At 41.9% G+C, this 19,601-nt stretch overlaps 1 protein-coding gene across 6 annotated transcripts in view; it reads left to right on the top strand.

Moving 5' to 3' along the window:
* WDR49 (WD repeat domain 49) overlaps window positions 1-19,601 on the top strand; it is a 93,800-nt gene that overhangs the window by 11,200 nt on the left and 62,999 nt on the right. For all 6 annotated transcript variants that reach the window (XM_033958945.1, XM_033958947.1, XM_033958946.1 and 3 more), the window contains 3 exons: window positions 742-918; window positions 3,999-4,173; window positions 16,365-16,532. In XM_033958945.1, coding sequence (XP_033814836.1) covers window positions 742-918; window positions 3,999-4,173; window positions 16,365-16,532 — 520 coding nt within the window. The remainder of the gene's footprint in view (window positions 1-741; window positions 919-3,998; window positions 4,174-16,364; window positions 16,533-19,601) is intronic.

Below are 19,601 nucleotides of genomic sequence, written 5' to 3'. Positions count from 1 at the left end.
TCTCTCTTCCTATATTTTTAAGCTTTGTAAACCGTGTCAAGCTCCACTTCCGTGGAGATGATGCGGTATATAAACTTAAGGCTTAGTTTAGTTTAGTTTAGTGGAACGCTTTTTTGTTTGGGAGAACCCAAAAACTCTGCCCCCAGACCCCGCCCCCATAATAATAGTACTAATGCAATTTCATTTCTACCATCCATTCATTCTTTATATAAACACAATATAATCTTACTAACAAACCCAATGGTAACCACATAATTAAACTATACAAAGCATACAGTATGCAGAGAAAAATTTAATTAACTATAATTTATATTCTGTTAAGGAATAGCATTTAGCCTAATTGGCTTCCAAATCATAATCAGTGACAAGTGCTTGTTGGTGCCAATTAAATCACTGGAACCCATTAATTATTTTTAGATGCCAAATTGGGGCAACCTTTATAGAATAAGATTGATATGGTATAAATATAGCCTGGACAACTGAAGAGAGAAATTAAATGAAGGCGATTTTCTGAGGTTACTGTAACAAAATGCCGTGAACCAAAGAAGACACGAAAAATTGCTTTCAATAAGGTGTGATATTCTACAAGTTATGGCTGGTAACGGGGGTATATCTTTCATAGTGTGAACAGGGATGACTACGGTAATTCGAATGATCACTTGGCTTTTCCTTACTCTCATGTATGATGTTACTGTAAATGTTATATCTAATGGCTTTTGGCTTTCTTCCCCTCTCCTTCAGATTGCAGTTGCATTTACAAGCAAAGAGATTTGTTTCTACGATCTGAATTCCAAGCAAGAGTTTTCTTGTCAGTACAAACTTCAGGGCTTCAAAGGAACTCCGATATGTATGGATTATTGGTACAATCCTGATGATGGCAATGAGGCTGTTCTTACATTCGGGAATGTTTGTGGCCAGGTAAATAAAACCAAGACTGAACAGTCTACAGAGAGAGAAATTCACGCAGGACAGGTTTCCACATAGTCTCTCCTAGTTCGACTACTCACAAATATAAAGGTCTTAGTAGCACAGGAAAACCCAAAAGTGTGCATTTCTGTGCTTTATGAATGAAGATGAATACCTCGTAGGCTGTAAAAATAATAGATGCAGCAAGCATCTCAATGAGATGAAAACTCAAAGTAGTTAAAATACAGGCTGGCCTGATGGTTTCGTAGCAGAGCTCAGCATTGCCATGTGGCGAGAACTGAGTTCAATTCCCAGCTCTGTTCTTCCACCATTTGAGCATGCTGAGGCTAAGGATAGCATGCTCAGCCTTTGGGGGAGGAGATAGACAATGGGGGATGGCAACACCTAGTGATTGCTGGGTTCTAGAAGGGATCCCCATATATGGTGCAAGCAGGGACGAGCCAGGCACTCAATTTTGGGTGGGTCTGGACCCAAGTTGGATGGACAGATCTCTCCTTCTCCCACCTTTGGCACTCCGATGTCTCGGGCCGCCTCTCTCCCACCAGGGCAATTGCCCCCTCTCCCTCTTGCCACTCCAGTATCTTAAACCTTCTGCCGCATACTACTACTATGAATTATTTCTATAGCGCTACCAGACAGACGCAGCACTGTACAGAGTCACAAAGAAGACAGTCCCTGCTCAAAAGAGCTTACAATTAGAGAATGGCACGGTGGCAAAATTCATCACTGTCCCCGCGGATAACCGTGGGAAATAATCCCATGCCATTTTCTAGTGTCTATTTCAACCTCAGTCCTTCTACACCAGCATTCTTCAAAGCAAAGCTTGTGGGTCAGTGGCTGTGGCCATTCATACTCTGATTCTTATGTGAGCCAAGGATAATGAAGCCATTGTGACATCACTGATGTGATTGGCTTTTAGGCACTGGTAGAATGAGGCATTATGACATCACAATATCTGCTCTGGAATGTTGCTGCTCAATCTCAGCATTCTTCAAAGCAAAGCAAAGCAGTGGTTGTGGCCATTCATACTCTGATTCTTCCCTCTCTCCTTAAAGAATGACATGAAGATGGTTTCCTGCGGTTATCCGTGGGGACGGGAACAGTGATGAATTCTGTCACCGTGTCATTCTCTACTTACAATCTAAACAGACCAGACAGATAAACAGGATGTCATGGATACAATTAAGGGGAACAGTTAATTTGCTGGCTGGGTTGATGGGCAGTGGGGAGAGTAGGGTTATGGATTGAAGGCTATATCAAAAAGGTGGGTTTTCAGTCTGCTCTTAAACATGGGAAAGGGCTTGGCGGACAAACTCAGATAATTTATTCCAGGCATAGGGGGCAGCTAGATGAAAGGAACGAAGACTGGAATTGGCAGTGGAGGAGAAGGGTAACGCTAAGAGCGACTTATCTGAGGAATGGAGTTCTCTGGGAGGTATATAAGGAGAGAGGAGAGATATTGAGGGGTAGCGGAATGAACACATCTTTTAGAGAGCTGATCTTCATTGGCAGCGAGCAGCATGCCAATATACGACCCCACAGCCTTCCTTCCATCATACTCTACCTAGGCAGAACAGGAAGTTGTATCAGAAGGATGGCTCTGGAGCTAGGGTTACCAGAGGTCCGCATTTCCCCGGACATTTCCTCCTTTTGTGCTTGGGTCCTGACATGGACCATGTTTCGCGGGCTGCTTCAGGGAACCCGGCAAATGGATTTCAAGAACAGTTAAAACTCCACCGGTCTCTGTGGATTTGAAAACGCTCCTTCACTATAATGCTTAGTTTGAAAAATAACGTCTTAAATTAGGCGCCAGTGCCTGTCCAAAACAGGTGCCCACATGAAAAACGGTCCGCCCCTAACCATGCCTACTATCTGGTAGGCACCTACCAAGTTAGGTGCCGACCATCCCATTAATTTTAATTTAAACCAATTATAGTAACATAGTAGTGGAAGTGGAAGTGGAAGATAACATTTTCCTTCTCAGAGGCCCCTCAACCACAAGGGGGCACCCGCTCAAACTCAAGGGCGGAAAATTTCACGGCGACACCAGGAAGTATTTCTTCACGGAGCGAGTGATTGATCAATGGAACAAGCTTCCAGTACAGGTAATCGAGGCCAGCAGCGTGCCAGATTTTAAGAATAAATGGGACGCCCATGTGGGATCCCTAAGTGGGTCAGGGTAAAACATTGTATAATATTAAGGGGAGGGTCTATAGAGTGGGCAGACTTGATGGGCCTTGGCCCTTTTCTGCCGTCATCTTTCTATGTTTCTATGTTTCTATAGTAGATGACGGCAGATAAAGACCTGAATGGTCCATCCAGTCTGCCCAACCTGATTCAATTTAATTTTTTTTTTTTTTTTAATTTTTTTCTTCTTAGCTATTTCTGGGCAAGAATCCAAAGCTTTACCCGGTACTGTGCTTGGGTTCCAACTGCCGAAATCTCTGTTAAGACTTACTCCAGCCCATCTACACCCTCCCAGCCATTGAAGCCCTCCCCAGCCCATCCTCCACCAAACAGCCATACACAGACAAAGACTGTGCAAGTCTGCCCAGTACTAGCCTTAGTTCAATATTTAATATTATTTTCTGATTCTAAATCTTCTGTGTTCATCCCACGCTTCTTTGAACTCAGTCACAGTTTTACTCTCCACCACCTCTCTCGGGAGCGCATGCCAGGCATCCGGAATGAGGTGCTAATTGCTAATGAGGTGCTAATTGCTTGTTTTGGGCTCAATTAGGCTTTTAAAATAAGTTAGGCGCCTTCAATGCCAGGGCCTAGGCCCTAACTTTAGGCGTCTTTTGTAGAATCTGGCTCAAAGGCATTCTCTATATTTTGTACAGCAACGTCTTTAGAAAAAAAAAAAGAAAAGGCAAAACACAAAAAGTTGTTTCAATCCGGGATACTTCCTTCATAGCGAAGACTGATTTCATGACAATATCGGTATGCACAGACGTGCAAACTGTGTGCTTTGCGAACATTAATCGGATGATTGAGAAGTCAATTAATGTTTGAAAAGGTTAACAACGACATTCCTCTTTTTGTTTTCTAACCCTTTGCCTCCTTCACAGGTCCAAGTCCTTGGTTTCACCACAGCGCTCATTTCCTTGTTTGAACGCCCCGATAATTCTATGGGAGAGCAAGACACGGTTGTTACCATCGGCTGGCAGGAATTAGTCTCGGGATACCATAAGTGCTGCTATACCTTACAACACAAACGTCATGCCCCAGATTGGGTTCGGCAAGGTACTGAGCTGACTGCAGTTAACTGTAATCTTGTGCAAACATAGCAGACATATGTAATATAATTTCTTCACTGAAATAAGAACATAAGAACATAAGCATTGCCTCTGCTGGGTCAGACCAGGGGTCCATCGTGCCCGGCAGTCCGCTCCCGCGGCGGCCCTCCAGGTCCATGACCTGAAAGTGTTCCCTACCTAACCTAAAATGTGCCTACCCTATTCGCTCAGTGTCCTGTAAGGTAAACCTCTATCTGTACCCTGTTATCCCCTTCGCTTCCAGGAAGTCATCCAGTCCCTTTTTGAACCCCAGAATTGTACTCTGTCTTATCACCTCTCCGGGAAGCGCGTTCCAGGTGTCTACCACCCGCTGAGTGAAGAAGAACTTCCTTGCATTCGTTATGAATCTGTCTCCTCTCAGTTTTTCTGAATGACCTCTTGTTTTAGTTGTCCCTGCTAGTCTAAAGAATCTGCCAAATGTTTCAGTTTCTCTTGCGGTAAATCGCCCAGAACTACTGGTAGGGCGGTATTCAAGAAAATAAATTAGTATTATTATAATAGTGTAATAATGCAAACACAAACAGCTAGGAGCTAATTACTAAAAAAGAAAAAAAATTTGATCATGTGACTCCCCTTCTAAAGGAAAAGCATTGGTTACCTATAAATCATAGAATTACATATAAAATAGCTCTACTTGCACACAAAATTGTAACAAATAAAACTCCTGCATTCTTAGAAAGGCTTCTAATTCTAATCCCTTATCTAATATAATAAAATGGTAAGCCGCGCATGCGCACTTCCTAAGTGTGTGCCGGTTTTCCGTGAGCTGTAGCGACACATAGGAAGTGTGCGATTCTTTGAAAGACGCGGCGGTGGCTACTCTCACGATCCCCGCCTGCGTCGGACTTCCGACGCAGGCGGGGATCATGAGAGGAGCCACCGCCGCGTCTTTCAACTAAAAAAAAAACAAAAAAAACAAGGCGGATGACGGCCCGATGGCTGGAGTTCACCGGTGAGGAGTGCTTCCCTCAACAGGAACCGTCGGGTCTAATTCAAATACTCCTGGCAGGTCGGGAGGGGGCGGAGCAGGCTCGCACGCCTGGCGGGGACCGGACAGGAACTAGACTCCCTGCAGGAGCCAGCCTGATGGCTGGAGATCACCGGACTGGACAGGGGGAGCAGGTAAAGGGGTGCTGCAGTACAGGAGGAGCAGGGAAGAGGTGATTCTGGACAGGGGGGAGGTAACAGGAAGGGAGGCCTACTGCTGGATAGGGGAAGCAGGGAAGAGGTGCTGCTAGACACGGGGTGGGGGGGGGAGGTAAAAGGAAGGGAGAAGGGCTCCTGCAAAGGAGAAGAGGTACTGCTGGATATGGGGAGCTGGAAATGGGGAGATGCTGAATAGGGGGAGATAAAAGGAGAAGGGCTACTGCTATATAGGGGGAGCAGGGAATAGGTGGGGGTGCTGCTGGACAGGGAGGAGGTAAAAGTAAAGGAGAAGGGCTGCTAGCACCTGTTAATGTAACGGGCTAAACAACTAGTCTATAATAATAAAATGCTAAGCGTGCATGTGCACTCTTACTCCGTGTTCCCTGAGTCCTGATCTGTCGGGCTGTGGCGGTAAGAGTGCGCATGCGCGCGTCTAAGGACCGTCCAGGTAACACGCCGCAACTCTCCCTCCCCTCCTCCCCCCCCCCCCCCCCCGCACAGCCGTCCCCACCCGGTACACCACTAACACACCGCGACTCCCCGCTGACCCTACCCGGCACACCAGAAATCCCCATTGACCCTCCCAGCCGACCCTCCCACCGCTACATGGCCGACAAACCTCGCAGCTCCAGCAGCGTCCCAGGCACACTAAACACGCTGCTTCAGCTGTTCTACTGGCCTAATTTCCTCTGCCGTGTCCCTGATGACGTCATCAGGGATGCGGCAGAGGAAATTAGGCCAGTAGAAGAAAATCCTTAAGATCGGAAGAGAAATCTCTCCTCTTAGTCCCTTCACTGAGAGTCATTTATTCATGGAGAGACACGATCTTTTCCGTCACGGCCCCTCAAATCTGGAATTCGCTCCCAATCAATATAAGTGAAGAAAAATTACTTAGTAAGTTTAAAAGTCTCCTGAAAAGCTTTTAACTGAATTATGTAAATTTTATATATTCAGGATGCGTGTTAGAGGACTAATAATGCCGATAAGTGAAAATTGAGCAGGTAACCTTTCCCCCATCCTATTGTTTCATTACCTCGCCCTTTTTATTTGTTTATAAATTGTATTTAACCTTTATTATTTTTTTCCTTATGTGGTTGGTTGGTCTAAAGTTGTTTTAACCGTCTGCTTTGATGAATGTGTTTTTCTTTTTTACCCCAATTTTATCATTACTTGTAAATCGCATTGAATTACGATTTTGTGATCAAATCAAATTTTTATTAAACTTGAAACTAGCTAGGAGCCAAGCAGCTTGGAGGCTGACAGTGGAATCCATCTGAATCTGTATTTAAAATCCATTCCAGACGTCTTTGAAAACTGCTCTGAATTAACTCCCCAGTCATTTGTAGCGGTATAGAAGCGTCCAATAAAGATCTAAGCTAACACTTTGGCATGTGCGATTAAGACAAGTCTCTTTTCCCTGGAGAAGAAGAGACTTAGAGGGGATATGATAGAGACCTACAAGATCATGAAGGGCATAGATAGAGTAGAGAGGGACAGATTCTTCAAACTTTCAAAAAATAAAAGAACAAGAGGGCATTCAGAAAAGTTGAAAAGGGACAGATTCAAAACGAATGCTAGGAAGTTCTTCTTTACCCAACTTGTGGTGGACACCTGGAATGCACTTCCAGAGGGCGTAATAGGGCAGAGTACGGTACTGGGGTTTAAGAAAGGATTGGACAATTTCCTGCTGGAAAAGGGGATAGAGGGGTATAGATAGAGGATTACTGCACAGGTCCTGGACCTGTTGGGCAGCCGCGTGAGCGAACTGCTGGGCACGATGGACCTCAGGTCTGACCTAGCGGAGGCATTGCTTATGTTCTTATGTTTATACTGTCCTCCTGAAGCGCTTCCTTTTTCCACCAGTACCTATATCAGACTTTGTCGGAACCCTAACTGAGTCCCTGCTGTCCTGTTCTTCATCTGACTTATTCATGCTTGCTGTCTCTGCCAGTGTGGCTGAACAAGGTCATCTCGACTCATGTTTTCAGCCTCAGAAATGTAAATAAGCCATAATCATTTTAATTCAGTGATTCACTGCCAAGCTCTCAGTGTGAAAAATGATTTGCAATGTTTCAGATTTTTCCTTCCATGTACACCATATACACAGGTCATGGTAAACTGGTAACCCAGAAACAGGTATATTTGGAACGGCATCCGTCTTTTTAATTATGCTATGTCAGCTTAATTGGAATACAAAGAAGGTGCTCTTTGGTGATCTCATCACTGAGGTTTTTCCTATTTCTAGTTTATCAATGGTTGTTACAGTAACTAGAAATGATACAGAACGGTTTGTGTATTATACAATGGCAACATATATTGCATACCCATACTGTCAAGATAACACTGGCATTACAATGGATGTTAATGTCTAAAGCATTGAGAAAGAAATTGTTGTATCGAGTGACCTTGCTTGCTAACTGCAAACAAAACAATTGGTGTCATGAGCTATCTACTGTTAATACAAACTCAGTAAAATATAATTTCAGAAAGCAGAGAGGAAATACTGTGCTAGAAACTTCTCTGTTTTGGTAAAATATATTAGCTATTTAACGGCAAGTTTTATGAGTGTCGGAGCTTTTGCCATCGCTGCTGGTGATAAAAAAAATCCTAACGCTGCTTCATAAAAGGGGGTTAATTGTAGAAGGTAATATGTACCAATGATATGTTGCCACATTAACTATTAAGGTGCATTAAAAAGTTTGCATGGGAGCGTACAGTTAGTGGAGGTGTCACTGAATTAACCGCTAACGCTGCATATAGGGGTCCGTTTACTAAGGCGTGCTAGCTCTTTTCGCATGCGCTAAACGCTAACACGTCCATTACATCCTATGGATCCATTAGCGTTTAGCACACACTAATATTTAGGACACACTAAAATGGCTAGCGCGCCTTAGTAAAAGGGCCCCATAACAAGGTAAAATTTCTTACACTTCCAGAAGTGCAGTTAAGCCCATTCTGTATTACCTGAAGAAAAAAAAAAAAGTCACTACTTGAAAAGGTCACTTCATAAAGATATTCTTGTACAATGAACTCTGCTCAGAGATATGAAGGCGTAATGTTCCGCCTCACCCACCAATCATTGCAGTGTTCAATACATACAGATTTCTCCAGGTTTAAATTCTAAGCTGTTGTGTTGCTAGCTGAACATAAGAACATAAGAGTTGCCTCCGCTGAGGCAGACCATAGGTCCATCTTGCTCAGCGGTCCGCACCCGCGGCGGCCCATCAGGCCTATTGCCTGAAACAGTGGTCCCTGACTAATTTTATAATTTACCTCTACCTCCATTCTTATCTGTACCCTTCTATCCCTTTGTCCTCCAAGTACCTATCCAAAGCTTCTTTGAAGCCCTGTAGCGTGCTCCTGCTTACTACATCCTCTGGCAGCGCATTCCATGTATCCACCACCCTCTGTGTGAAGAAGAACTTCCTGGCGTTTGATTTAAACCTCTCCCCTTTCAATTTCTCTGAGTGCCCCCTTGTACGTGTGGTTCCCCTTAATTTGAAAAGTCTGTCCCTGTCTATTTTTTCTATACCCTTCATGATCTTGAAGGTTTCTATCATGTCTCCTCTAAGTCTCCGCTTTTCCAGGGAGAAAAGCCCCAACTTTTTCAGTCTGTCAGTATATGAGAGGTCCTCCATGCCCTTTATTAGTTTAGTTGCTCTTCTCTGGACTTTCTCAAGCACTGCCATGTCCTTCTTGAGGTGCGGCTTCTTGAGCTAAAGTTATGCTTAATTCTTAATAGCAATAGCAAAAATATCAAAGAAGTCATTCACTTATCTTTGAAAAAATAGCTGGTTCTGACGTGCCACGTTTCGAATCTGCGTCAGGGAACCGACACAACATATAAAGTTAGATTGGAGGTGCAAACTCACTAAATATAGTCTATAATTTTCTAAAGATGTCAATAACCCGATTTCTTCTTGGTGTACAAAACCAAGAAGTATTTATTTATTTATTTTATTGGTGTACACCAAGAAGAAATCGGGTTATTGACATCTTTAGAAAATTATAGACTATATTTAGTGAGTTTGCACCTCCAATCTAACTTTATATGTTGTGTCGGTTCCCTGTGATCAGTCATTAGAGTCCATAGCTCACTTAACAGCCACCAAAAACATGAACTTCCAGGTAATGTACTTTAGCTCATACGTATTAGAGGTCTGCACAGGAACAGGGATCGTGGGAATCCCGTGGATCCCACAGGGGTCTCGTGGTAATCCTCCCTAACCCACGGGACTCCCACGAGGACCCCCCTCTAGCCCACGGGACTCCCACGGGGATGGAAGGCTTTGGAAGCAGGGTTTGTCCATATAATATAATGGACAAGTCAGCCTTAGTAAAAGAGGGGGGTTTATAAGTTAATTACCTGAACAGAAAACAAAAAAAAGCTTCCACCAAAGAGATTCCACAAGGAAAACAGCAGCGCAAACACAAAAGAAACTGTGGAATTGATGATCCTGTCGGAAGTAATTGCTGCTTTTGATGGGGACGGGCAGGGATGGAGATAATTCCTTGCGGGGACAGGTAGGGACGGAGAGGATCCTGGCGGGGACGGGTGGGGATGGGTGGGATTTCTGTCCCCGCGCAACTCTCTAATACGTATCCAGTGGCTCAAATAGAGCTTTCATCAGCTCAGTAAGAACAACATTGAAGTCCCACAACACTGAGAGGCTTCAATAGAAGCAAGTCCCACTTAAAGTGAAGAACCAAAGGCTGTCCTGAGATAGCTTCTACCCAATTATGATATGCTCCAATTACATTAAGGTGAACCCTGATAATTGGTCTTGAGACCTGAGTGCAAGAAATGCAGCTATGCAAGCAGTTTTTGCATAGGATAAGAAAAGGCTTCTAGGGCTCTACCATCACACCTGATGGCAAACCCTTTTAAAACCATATGCCCTCCTAGATTGATTTCTTCCAGTAGCCAGCTGCGAAGGCTAGGAACTCAATGCTGGAATGCAACAACATTCCCTGTTCTTATGTGACTAGGGTTGGGAAAACATTCCAGTCTCATTGGACATATAAAAAGATTCAGCAGACGTGGGAACCAAACCTGCATGGGACCAATGAGGAACTGTGAAGATCATGGTTCTCTAGTTTTGTTTTGAGCCTTAGAAGAGTGAAATTGGAAGATTCATGTACAGAAGACTTTGTTCCAAATGCAGGAGAAAGGCATCCAAGGTTAGTTTGCATTACAACTCTATCCTGGAACACATCCGATGCACACTTAAAAAAAAAAAAAAAAATGAAATAGCAAAAATATCAATTGGGGAGGATGATTCTACTCTTGAAAGGTCTTGTGGGTGATGTTGTCCAGAGATCACTCATAAGGAAGAAGTACCGGTACTTGACTCGATTTGTCTGCCAGGATGTTGACCTTTCTTGCCAGGTACTACATAACCGTTGACATAAAAATTAATTTTAAGCAAAAATCTATTCTTTTTTTTTTTTTAGATATTTCTTTTGTGGCATTTTTGGTCGTTACTGAAAAGGTTAGGGCAAAAGAATCCTTTCCCAGGCGCACATGCCAAAACCTTATATGTTTCTGTGGAACTTGGTGCTGAAAAAATCTTACAGAGTCATGTAGCAATCGTGTGTTTTTAATTAGGGGAAAGTAAAACGAGTGGAGATTTTAATCAGAACTGTAATGAAGAGAGAGAAGTAAAATGGCAATTTCCAGCTCATTGGACAAGTCTCATATTTAATAGCTCTATTTGCTTTCAGCATCCACAAATGTCCCATCCTGACAGGCTAGAATGAGATGATTTTGTCAATATTTAATTTTGCTTTCAAGCAGAAACTGATAAGAACATAATTACTTACGTCCAGTCACTTTTAACAAGTGCAGAGTCATTCTGGTGTACGGAATAATATTGGTTCTAGTTGCCAAGCCTCTGGACTTTGACTGATGAAAAAAACGTCCTATAGAATAGACAGTATGCTGGATGTTTTACTCGCCTATCAACTTTGCTTTACCTTTTTCTCGTGTGCTACAGTTATTATTAACATTTGATATAGCGCTCAGCCTTCACGGATTAAGGCAGTTTACTATCAAATATAAAAACATTAAGGAAGGAACGCCATAAACTAGAAAAAGACAGGCCTGTCTCATTCATTCAAAAAGAGACTAAGAAATAGCCTTAGATGAACTTCAACAAGTATATTACTTTCATTGTTTCTCTGAAAGTGCTAATAGATCTTCCATTCCTCAATAGTCTGAACCCCAAATGTCAGGGTAAAAAAAAAAAATAAGGGGGCCTTTTACTAAGCTGCGCTAGCGGTTTTAGCGCGTGCTGCATTACCGCATGAACTAGACGCCAATGCCAGCATTGAGCCGGCGTTGGTTCTTGGCGCGCAGTGCAGGGTTAGCGCGCAGCAATGCAGCGCACGCTAAAAACGCTAGCGCACCTTAGTAAAAGAGGGGGTTAGCATGGCTGTAAAATGGCCACATTTTCCATTTTTTTTGAATTAATGGCCATAGGCTAACCATGTGCTAATCAGTTAGCGTGTGGCGATGTAGCTGTGCAAACCGATTAGTTCAGGGCACATCTACTCTCTGCCTGCCCAAACACGCACATGTGCTAAAAAAAAAAGTATTTTTCAGCATGTGGAACGTGCATGCTGAGCTCAAAACTACTGTGGGACGTCTTGAGTATGTCCCGCTGTGGTTCCTTTTTAGCCTGGGGTAGGCACATGTTAGTGCATGCCACAACTTAGTAAAAAGACAGCTAGGTTTTTAATAAAATTTTTAAAAAATTTTTATAGACATTTCAGCACAAATAAATTTAAGTAAGTTACTCCACAATGAAGGTGCTACCTATACAAAAGTACTTGTATGTATGGATTCCCTTGGTTCACCAGCTGCATTCTAAAATCCGGAAGAGACCTCAAAGGTTCTTGTAGGAATATCGGGGATTGCAAGGCTGCTCATAAATATAGGAATTCTATCAACATGTACATTACGGTCAGTTGACTCTCAGAGACTGGTACTTCTTTCACCAAAAATTATGAATCAACTCATAATTTTGCTATTTTCGTTTTATCTCCATTCTTTGGAACGACCTTCCACAAGTTATTCGAAGTGAACTTTCATTTCCAAAAAAATTTCAGTCTATGTTGGAAACTCATTTTTTCAATTTGGCATTTAATTTGAGGTCATTTTTAGAAGACTGCATTGACGAGACCACAACAAAAAGAGGTGGGATTTTTTTTTTCTCTCCTCAATATTTAGATTAGATCTTTCCTTTCGATAATGGTGTTCTTTTCTTGTTTTAACTGATTTTCTTGTGTTTTGTAACTTATGATGATCTGTTATAAATTGCGGGATACCAAATTCTAATAAGCATAGTATGCCCTATGGGTGATATATAAGAATTTTAAAATGAATTCTATATTGAATTGGTAACCAAATATATTTTTAAAATATCATTTACCAGAAACTGAAGAGAGGATGAACAGAATGAGTGACAGAACGAGTACTGTCTTTGCTATAGAGCAGTGGTTCCCAACAATATGTTCTCAGAACGTAGTGATCTAACTGGTTGATGTATTTTTAGCAAAAATCCGACCACTAGTAGGCCATCATCTTTAAGGACCTTAAAGATCACACAGAGAATTTTAAATTCAATCCTACTAGCAATAGGTAGCCAGTGGATATCATACAAATTTAGAAGCATGCATAATCATACAAGCTGTGGCATTCTGTGCCAGCTTCAAAGCCTGAATCACACATTTAGGTAGACCCAAATAGAGAGAATTGCAGTAGTCAAAATGAGGAGTCACTACAGCACTAAGAACAGATCGAAAATTCATATCCGAGAGATAATCTCGCAATCTATAAAGTAAACAAAGTCTAAAAAAACCACTTTCGAAATAGTTGCTTTGATTTGAGATTTAAAGGATAAAGTAGAATCTAAAATGACTCCCAAATATTTTCTATATTTCTATGTTTTTCTCACTTTGTTGAACTCTATTTTTTAGATTGTAAACCGCTTAGATCTGTCTGGTATAATAATTGCAGTATAGCAAATGTGAAATAAAAAAAATCTTAATAGACGAAAGTTCCATCGAAGAGTGGCTTATATTTAATCTTAGCAAGCAGATAATGAAGGGTCAAATACAATCACCCAGCAGCATTACAGTTTCTAATTGGTAGATCAATGAGATTACGCATTTATGGAGGAGCCAGGCCCTGTAAAAATAAATAAGTCGGTGAGAGCACACCTTAAATATAACACAGGCTCTTCATATTTGTAAGCTATACTAATCAAGCGAGCAGCCATATTTTGAAATATTTGGGGCTGTCCTAAAACCAAGTCACTCGGTCAACTGTAAATTGATTTACAATAAATACATATAAATAAATACACAAGACATACCTTTCAGACATACAACAATATATCGTCATAAAACTTTTCAACATGACATAATCATACACAAATCAAACATAGGGCTCCTTTTATGAAGGCACTCGATCAACTGTAAATTGAGTTACAATAATCTAATTAGCCATCATCATAGACTGAACTACTAATCAAAATGAAGATTGATCAAATTTAGGGCTCCTTTTACGAAGCCGCATTAGGCTTTTTTATCATCGACCATGGCATTGTTAGCTCCAATGCGTCTTCGTAAAAAGGGGGGGAGGGGTAGCTTAGACTCTATTAATTTCCACAATAAACAGAAAACTTAGGTGATAGCTGTAGACTTTAAAGTGTTAAATAGGTACCCAATATGGCACCCAGTATTTTCAACATCAAATGTAAGTCCATTTATTATCAAAGTATCACATATGATCTTTCTATAAAGGTTCGCTAATCGCATTACACCTTGTCTTCGACAATTGCACTGGCTGCCAGTGACATTTAAGGTTCCTTTTACAAAGGTGCGTTAGGGCCTTAACGCGCGGAATAGCACACGCTAAACTGCTGTGCACGCTAGCCGCTACCGCCTCCTCTTGAGCAGGCGGTAGTTTTTTGGGTAGCGCGCGCTAAAAACGTTAGTGCACCTTTGTAAAAGGAGCCCTTAGAGCAGGGGTGTCCAACCTGCGGCCCAGTGAAGTATTTTGTGCGGGCCTGGTCGAGGGCGATGCAGTGTTTTACTCTGCTGCCCCTGGGGGTTTACCGTCTTGCCGGCTCCCTCCTCTGTCTTGCTGCAGCCTTTGCGCATTTGTGCAGCCCCAGAAACATTTTTTTCGGCCAATGCGGCCCAGGGAAGCCAAAAGGTTGGACACCCCTGCCTTAGAGTACAATACAAGATTGCGATGATTTGTCATCAATTTTTGTACGGTACAGTTCCAGAGTATTTCAAGTAAAGGATGACCGTTTACTACCTTAAAAGACCTTTGCGCTGTGAAAATTCAGCTTTGCTGAGGGGTAATGTTAATCCGAACTATGTAGAAACTTGTGAAATGACCTTTTTGTTGTGCTGGGGTAAAGTTATGGAATTTGCTGGTAGGACAGTTAAGGAAATGTGCTAATAGAGGAACTTTCAGAAAATTGTTAAAAACACAACTGTTCGTAATTTCTCTTTTAATAGGGTCTGACTCGCCTTGATCGAAGATTTATTGTGAATTTAAATCCTGATGTTTGTTTTTCATTTTGTATTGTTTTATGCATTATGTATGTTTGATCTTATGTAAACCTCCTAGGGCTAGACGGTATATTAAAAAAATAAATTAAAAAAAAAAAAAAGTTGGTCGGGTGATCTTGCTGTTGATTTGCCTTCTGATATACTCCTTCAGGCTGTCCGTCGACTGCCTGCTTATCGTAAATACACTACCTTTTGGGAGCAACATTTTAAATTGATTTTTCGTTTATATATTTCTCCTAAAAGGGCTTATTTGGCTCACTTCCGTCTCCATGCAGCCTACCTTCGTTGTCAGGCTCCGGAAGCCAGCTTAGGCCACATGTTTTGGACTTGTCCTCAGGTACAACTTTTTTGGACTGCTATATTTGCTTTTGTGGAGAATCTTTGGCATGTCACTATTCGCAGTTCCCCTTTGCTTTTGTTTGGGACTATTCCTCACTACTTTCCACGTTCCAAGGGAGTTGCAGCTTTCCTTAAGTGGTCTATTCTGATTGCTCTGAAATGCATCCTGTTGAAATGGCTTGAAGCTGAGGCTCCGGACTATTCCCTTTGGAGGAGCCGCATGATTTCTCTCTTGATGTGGGAGTGCCAGGATGTGACTGATTTGTCATCTCGCCAGGGCCGTCTTTTCCAGACCACTTGGGAACCTTTCTGGACTACTTTGACCCCTCTGGCTCGTAGCCGGATACTTAATTGATGCTTTTGTTTGTACTTATCCTTTTGTTCCTTTCATGTATAACTTGCTATTCTGATTCTTTGTTCTTTTGTGTTTGGAAGGAGGACCCAGGGGTGGGAATGGGGGGGGGGGGGGTTCTTTTGGGGGATATTTCAAACCTTTGAGCTGGTTTTGTACTTTTTGTGTTACTCTGTTGTTTTCTTGATTGCTCAATAAAATATATTTGACCATAAAAAAAAAAAAAATTTACCCCCTGTTTTACGAAGCCACGCTAGTGGCTGCCACGCGGCAACAGCCCTGAAGCCCTTTAAATCTCTACGGGCTTCTGGGCCGTTACCGCAGCCGCTAGTGCAGCTTCATAAAACAGGCCCTTAGTTAGTTTTTTTTCTGTTAAATTTAAATTTGAAATCATTTGCCCATTTTTCAAGAAGATCTAAACGCATAAGTAATGTCTAGTTATATTTCCTATATAGAATTATTATAATGGATAAAAATGGTGATATCGTCGGTATGGATGAAGTTTTGAAATCCCTTATTTGATCATTTTGATTCTAATTGTGGCATTACCACGTTTAAAAATATGGATGACAGTTGCTTAAACTTGTTTTGAAAATCAGAGTAAGGTTGGTTTTACTCTTGATCGATTTTACTTGTAACAATAGCACCTTGGTTGTATCTGCAGTAGTGCATATGAGAAGCTAATGCATTTATTTTTTTTTTTATGGTAGTGAGTTACAGCTCTCATTTGGAAGCCTTTATTTCCTGTACAAATTGTAGTAGGAACACCGTGGTGCTTGCCTGGAGAGAGAGAGGAAAACCTCAGTTGAGAACGTCCTCTATTAACATCAGTCAAGGAGTAAACGCCTTCGATTACAACACTGGACTCAACTTGATAGGTAAGACTAGCAAATTGAGTTCCTACGGGGACAGGGACAAATTTGTCCCCGTGTCATTCTCTACTTGATACCTCTACCATTTGGTCTTATGTGTAGCATGCATACTTCACGTTTATATTTTATATTTACTGAAAATCTGAGAGTTACCGGATCAATTCTTAATGCACAAATCATCTAAATATTGCTAAACAGAGCTATTACATTAAAAAGAAAGCCTTGTAAATCACCTGGAAGCAACGTCTACCGAATGAAACTAAAATATCTATTCATCTAAATGTAACATTGCTGATCAGTCAAAAAGAGGCCACATGAGGTGTACAGCGTCAGCATCTATGAGACAAACATGGTTTTTTTTTTGTTGCATAGGATTTTTTGCACCCCAGTTCGTTTGCAAAAGATGGACAGTTCTAAATCTAATAGATGCTAGCATTGTCATCTTGATATTCTATTGTCCTTTGATACTTAATTTTTGGAAGTCGATATTGGGTCCAATTAATGTTGTACTTGAGTCATCAATCCCATTAACTTATGAAGTCATAATATGTGGAACACTATTACATGTTAAACCCCCTATGGATCATTATAAATGCCGGCTTTTCTTAATTATGATGGGAATAGCCATACAGACGATAACACGCAATTGGAAGAACTATGATTGACTTCACTTTCCTTTCTGGTGGGCGAACTTATGCTCCAGCTACAAATATGAAAAAATGAATGCTGAAATTTTGGGGCATAGTAATGTATTTAACCTGGTGTGGGGCCCATTTCCATCTTTTATTGCTTCTATATAGTTGTCATTTCTCTTTAATTTTTGTCTGATTTCCTTACACATCCAGGGTGGGAATGTATTACTACTTTAAATAAGAGTGGGTTATTGGAAGGATAATTGCATTTATATTATTGATTAAGTAAAGGAGGTGGGGAGAAAAGATTACTTTCAAATATTTGTAAGTTCAAAGTGCTTTTCTTGATTTGTTATACGTTCAGATTCATATGTATTGCACTATTACTACTTGAAAATCAATAAAGATTTATCTTAAAAAAAAAAAAAAGAGGCCATATTGCTGACATGCACAGTCTGTCCTATGTTGTTTACTCTGAATGACTCACTAAATATACCCTGAACATACACAATGAGTCATCTAAAAATTTTCTGTCGCTCCTACTTCCTGAACTGTAGATCACCTTTATCCACTTGTGTCAGTGCCAGAAAAATTCTCAATTTTAAACCACTGGTAATTTACCGTTCCATATCTCTTAGCAACCTTTGACCTTGGGCTAAATGCAGCCTGCCATTGAATTTTCTCTCCAATAAGACCATGGGAAGTATACATGGGAAACATCATTAACCAGAGTTTTCACAATTTTAAATACTATATTTTACCAGTCTATTCAGAATAGTCACACTGACAGTTTCCATCATTTGTTGTTAATTTTTTAGTCACCAAAGAAGGTCTGTGGAGATCGGTACATTTCCGGTTCCAACGTTGCGATGATGTGGCCTGTTAGGGATAGTACTGACATTCATGCGGACCTCTGGGTACAAAAGCTGCCCACCCAGTCTTAGCTGGCGGTAACTGTTAATGGACAGCACCTGGGTTTGGTTTGTGATTGACATTATACCTTGAAAATACACATTTGTGCTGCTGCAGAAAAACTAAGGGGGCATATTTAGCCAGTAGTGGTCAACTGCAAAAAAAAACACAAAACAGGAGAGAGAAAAACTTCAGTTGAGAACTTCCTCTATTAGCATAGACCCACCCAGCAGCAGCACCTCATTCCCCTCTCCTTGACGCTCTGAATTTTCCCGGACATCTGGTAATCCTACCTGAGAGGTGTCCCTGGTGGCTGCAGTAATTCATTTTTCCCACTTGCACCAGCCCCGCAGTCTTCCCTCTGCCATGTCCTGCCCCCGGTGACATCACTTCCTGTTTTTTTGCTAGCAGGATGCAGCAGAAAGAAGTTTGTGAGGCCAGCACAAGTAGGAAAAATGAATTGCAATGGCTACAAGGGACACTTCTCAGGTAGGGTTACCACCAGTGTCCGGGAAAACCCAGACATGTCCTCGTTTTAGAGAACTGTCCGGGGTCCAGGACGGACTTTCCAAAATAAGGCAGTTTGTCTGGGTTTTGGAAAACCCCAATGAGCTCCAGCCATGTCTGGAGGTCATCTGAGCATGTGCGGATGACATCACACACATCCGCACATGCTTCAGGCCCTCCAGACGCAGCGGGAGCTTGTCAGGGAAGAAGAGAGGAGGTTTGTGGGGGCGGGTCTGGAGGCTAAACTGGGAGTGGCGGGGCCATATGTCCGGATTTTTACGACCCAAAAAAAATGATAACCCTACTTTCAGGTAAACAAGGAGGGATGGAGGGGGAGGGGAGCTCAGAGAGAGAGAGAAAGAGCGGGAGTTGCTGGACTGTAGGTGGAAGATTGGGAATAAAGAGAGAGATGTTGGATGCACAGGGGAAGAGGGGCTGACAGGAAGGTTAAAAAAAAAAGCACATCTGTATTTTATATGTCTAAAGGAGCCCCAAGTTAACTAGGGACCCAAAATACTAGGGGCCTCTTCTATCAAACTGCGATAGAAGTTTGTAGCACAGGGAGCCGGGCTGAATGGCCTGCGCTGCTCCTGACGTTCAAAGAAACTCTTTGAATGTCGGGAGCAGCGCGGGCCATTCAGCGCGGCTCCCTGAGCTAAAAACTGCTATCAAAGTTTGATAGAAGAGGCCCTAGGTCTTGCTATGCCACTGTGATCACAGCTGCCAAAATTATGCTCAGATATTCAGTATATCCTGGAATTCTTCGAGACCTGACACTACCAGATCCGCCCACAAACTCAAACTATCTTTCCCCTCGTTAAAAGGCATAATGTATGCAGGTAAATTAGGGAAATCCCTTTTCTTCAAATTCACTGAGCTTTGGAATAACCTCCCCGCCCCACTGCGGAACCTAGGCTCATTTCAATTATTCCAAAAGCATCTGAAAACCTGGCTTTTCTCCAAAACGTAAAGCTATCTATTGAAAATGTAAAGCTAGCTATCCTCTTCATAACCTCTAATTTCT

The sequence above is a fragment of the Geotrypetes seraphini genome, chromosome 9 (assembly GCF_902459505.1).
Source record: "Geotrypetes seraphini chromosome 9, aGeoSer1.1, whole genome shotgun sequence".
In the NCBI taxonomy this organism is placed as follows: Eukaryota; Metazoa; Chordata; class Amphibia; order Gymnophiona; family Dermophiidae; genus Geotrypetes; species Geotrypetes seraphini.
Note: the sequence above shows the minus strand (reverse complement) of the source record. Positions and strands in the feature narration are given on the sequence as shown.